The following is a 4288-nucleotide window of genomic DNA, read 5'->3' as shown; positions in this document are numbered from 1 at the left end:
CCGGTCGGTCGGTCGCATTTGAGGCGTCCCGTACGTAGCTAGGTACTGTGCTACAAGTCCTCAACTGCCTGTCACTGTGTGTATCCCTGGGCGGCTCGGACGGAGATGCTAACCGTCGTAACCCTGCCGTCCTTTGACATGCAACCTTCTGTTCTCGGGGGCTCCTGAACTCATCCGCCAGCTCCAGAATCCTAGACATAAAACAGACTGCGAGATGCCCGTACGATTGCCTTTCCCAATGAAACAAAAGGCTCTGCTCGGTCAGCCGGCAGTCATCAGGAAGGCTACCTGCTACAGCACGACATCTCTGGGACCGAGCCAAACCTTCAATACGTTTGTTTCCTGCTCGCCCGGCACCCCTGCACTCGCCCACACGCCGGGCAGCCTCCATGGACGAGAGACCCCGACTCACTCACATGCCCGGAGGGACCAGCAGCAACATCAAGATCTGTTGCATTAGCGGCCTTTTTTTTTCACAACGTTCCGATACAAGGTCGAGGCGGTCCCCGTTCGGCACTACGACTTGCGCAACCGGGGCTTTCCGTTACGACCTTGGTAAACATTCCGCAGCTAGAAGGTGTTTAATACAAGTCAGCATGCCTCAGTAAGAAGAAGATGCCTTGCCTCCGGCGCCGCTAGCACGCAAGTCGCCGTAAATGAGTCAGTTTGGATGACCTACAGACGCCGTAGTCTGTAGGTCCCGTACCGTAGTGCGCGCAAACCGCGTCCCTTCTTCACCGCCTCCTCCCACCCGGCCTCGGCGCCATTGGCTGGGCAGGTGCACGACTTTGGGGGGGAGGCATGCTGTTATTCGATATGCAAATGTGGCTAACTATATGCTGACGTTGCTCAAGCTTCGAAAACGACGCGCCACTACTACCAGAGAGAGAGAGGACGAAAACCAGATCTTGTTCGTGCCAGTTGGCAATTGATGGCCCGTCCCTTCCTAGGAGGCACTTTAGCTCACTGCAACTCAGAGGTGATCGCCGACGTGCTTGACTAAGGTCGTTGCACTGGCCAGAGGGCGCTTCTGCCTGCTGCCGGGCTTATCAACGACATGATCACATCGAGTCGGCCGTCTGTCTGTGTGTCGCAAACCGCTCCGCGCGGGGGGTAATCTAGTTTCTGTGCTCTCTACATCTGCAAACATGACAACACCGTCCCAGCAAGCCGGCGACGCTCTCATTCGGTAACCCGAACCGCACAGGAGCTTGAACGAGCTGTCAGTGGGCAGCCTCGCCGCAGCGTCTCGGAGGGTGTCGTGGCTCGTTGGGTTGGGGGGTGGGTAGGACAGCGTCATGCAGGTGGCCGCAATCAGCCAAACGGGGGGCCTAAAAAATCTAGACACCCTCTTCTCTCTCTCTCGCCGGTTCGTTGTGTGAGTGTGTGAGTGAGACAACCAAGCAATGAAAAGGTCTCGTTGGGCTATTGTTCCCTATCGCGCTTGCTGCAGATGATATGATGTGCATTCGCGCGCCAAGGGGGCCCTTTCACTAACGGAGGAGCGTCATCGTGTTGCTTCTCGTAATCTTCGTCTCATTACTTCTATTGCTCATGGGTCTTCTTTCTGTCTAACGAAAAGGAACGAAAACGCCGCGGTCATGCTCTGAAACTGTGGTATCTAACATCTAATGGTCGTGAGAGACATTAAAAAAGGGGAAGGGGTATCTTTCTCGTTTGGTCTTCCGCAACGGTTGCCATGAGGGCATGCGCGTAAGACCAACCCAAAAAAAACGCAATGAGAGTCTTGAAGAAACAACGCGATTCATGCAACTCGCCATTCCTCTCATCTTTGAGGACAGAAGTATGCTGAATGTTGAAAAACAGTCATCAAAAAAGACCATGCGTTCGGTACGGCTATAACCAATATCGATGCCATCCAATTCCTCATTAAAAAAGGCAATGAAGCCAACGATAAGATTGGGCAGCATGAGGCATAACAACGTCCCAAATGGGGTGTGAAGTAGTCTGTCGTGGTAGGTGTCTTCAAGGAAATTGAAGTCGGATGATGGAGAAGAACATGTTTTGAAGCACATGAAACATGACAGCCACACTCGTCGGTAGCAGCTCAGGCCAGACGGCGAGATCAAGCTTTCCCTCCATACCGACGTCGACCCCAAAAATGTAGCGGATGAGCACGCGGACGCAGATGGACGCCACAAGCTCGCAGCCCCATGTGACCGAGGAGGCCCAGAAGGTCAGGTTGAAGTCGTAATCGTCGCCAACCTCCTTCATGTCGAATGCGAAGTAGGGGTAGACGTCTTTGTTTGGTCCAAAGTGTAGAACCAGGACGCTGCCGAGGAATGCCGCCATGGACACGTTCTCCGCGAGGAAGCGAATGAAAACGTTGCGGGTGCAGACCTTTTGATATGACGCGTAGGACTGGTCTGTCAGGTTGAGGGTGACGGTGATGCGGTGGTAGAGGCGCGACATCGTTAAAGGGGTGAGGATGATGAGCGTGCTGCTGGAAAGTATCTGAAGATACACGAATTGCTCTGGGGAGCGAAGGCGGGCGTATAGCGCGCGAACGTAGGTTTGGTAGGTGAGCATGAAGTATCTATGTTCGTTAGATGTGCCGTCTGTAACATGGAAAAGGGGTTCTCTTACAGCTTGAACACCCAGCTGAGAGGGTAGCTCCCAACACGTTCACCCTCGCGAATACCCAGCAGCCAACCTGTCAAGGCGTCGAGCAGATGGACCGTGATGATCCAGCTGTAGACGTAGACGATTGTCTCCAGATTGTTGTGGGGTAACGTCCGTAAGTAGATCTCTGCGTAGGCTTCTCCTATCACATACGCCATGAGGCCGACAAACAAGGCCAGACAGAACCAGATGAAACGGACGAAGCTGGCTGGCAGCCATCTGCGGCGTATCCTCACGCTAGTCAAGTGTCTGGGCTGCTCTGAGCCGACCTGCAACGCCGCGTCCGGGTCGAACGAGTCGTGGCTGAGGTTTGGCCGGCGACGATTATCTCGCCGAGGGATACTTCCTTCAGCCTCACCAGTCCACCAAGACGTTGTGAAGATCCGTTGCGTCTCAGAGAGCGAGTGGCGTAATTTCAGGTGGCGTTCTGAGGTAAGGAGAATGCAGAACGCTATAGCTACCGGCATAGCCATGACGATAAACGTCCAGGAGATCCAAGCCGTGTTATGTTGAGTGAGGAAGCGCGTTTCTGGGGTAAGATAAAGCGGGATAGGCACTGCTATTGAAACAATGGCAATCAGAGACATGGTGACCGGGAAGCCGAGGGATTGCGGCCACCTGTGAGCGTGTAAGTCAGTGGAGACTTCCTCCATACACCTGGAAGGGGGGTTCATACCAGTTCAGGCTGTAAAGATTGAAGACCTTGGTGATCCAAATCAGGGCGGTAATATTGTAGAAGCCATAGTAGACAAATAGGAAGAACCAGAAACTAATCTGCACTCGTGCTTCTCCGTGACCAGGTGTCTTGCGCCCCGAGCCAGACCCGGGGTCACTACGGTCGTCATCGTCGTCAGGAAACTGATATTGCGGAAACGGCAGCGCACACCACGCAATGGCCTGCGATTTATCAGAATTGGTACTTATTTCGCAATCAAACAAGGGCATATTCATTGGTGGTGACATACCAGAGCAGCAGGCATCAACACCAGACATCCATACCGACTCCACCAAACGTCAACCACCTTCTTGACGGCACTCTGCTTCGGCTCGACCCAAACGTCGACAATCCTGCGCCAGGTCCGCTGCCATAAGCTCAGATCCTCCAAGTCGACTCTATCGGCACCATCATCGTTGTTATCGAGACCAGCTGCAGAGAGAAGCGCGCCGTAGCCGACGTGCACACTGCCACGATTGTTGGAGAAGAGACCGAGGGTGCTGGAACGCCGACGGCGGCCGCTGACATCGGAGTCTTGGGGTACGGCGCGAAAGCGACCTAGTAGAGGAGACGAGTCGCTCGTGAAGCGGGTTCGGGACTCGTTGCCTTGCGTGAATTGGAAGAAGCTCGGCATCGCTTCGCAGTTTGGAGGGTATCGTCTATCTTCGCGACATTGGGTGTGGTTTGTTTACTTTCCACTCGTGGGAGGCAAGTTCTCTCGACAGTTGTTGGTTGGATTTGAAATGCTTGGGATACGCGCTCAAGCTTGAAGTCTAGGAAGTATTACCCCGCGAGAGTGAATGCTGCCTTATCGTGATCTTGCTTATATCCAGGATGACGCGGGTCTGGCAGGAATGTTTGCTCGATGTCGTACAGTAGTAGCTTGTGGTGTGAGGAAAGGAATCCCGGACTTCATCCAGTGTAAATTGG

The 4288-nt window shown here is 53.8% G+C and overlaps 1 protein-coding gene across 1 annotated transcript; it reads right to left on the bottom strand.

Annotated features, from left to right (window-relative positions):
* Positions 1-1986: 1986 nt before the first annotated feature.
* CGCA056_v009609 (Uncharacterized protein) lies at positions 1987-3992 on the bottom strand (the record flags this gene model as incomplete). The annotated part of the gene is made up of 4 exons (XM_037324856.1): positions 1987-2557; positions 2608-3261; positions 3320-3540; positions 3609-3992. The coding sequence occupies 4 exons, from the start codon at positions 3990-3992 to the stop codon at positions 1987-1989; spliced, it is 1830 nt and encodes a 609-aa protein (XP_037176356.1).
* Positions 3993-4288: the final 296 nt, after the last annotated feature.

The sequence above is a fragment of the Colletotrichum aenigma genome (genome assembly GCF_013390185.1).
Source record: "Colletotrichum aenigma strain Cg56 chromosome Unknown KSG_Cg56_contig06, whole genome shotgun sequence".
Taxonomy (NCBI): Eukaryota; Fungi; Ascomycota; class Sordariomycetes; order Glomerellales; family Glomerellaceae; genus Colletotrichum; species Colletotrichum aenigma.
This window is presented reverse-complemented; position numbering and strand designations above follow the sequence as displayed.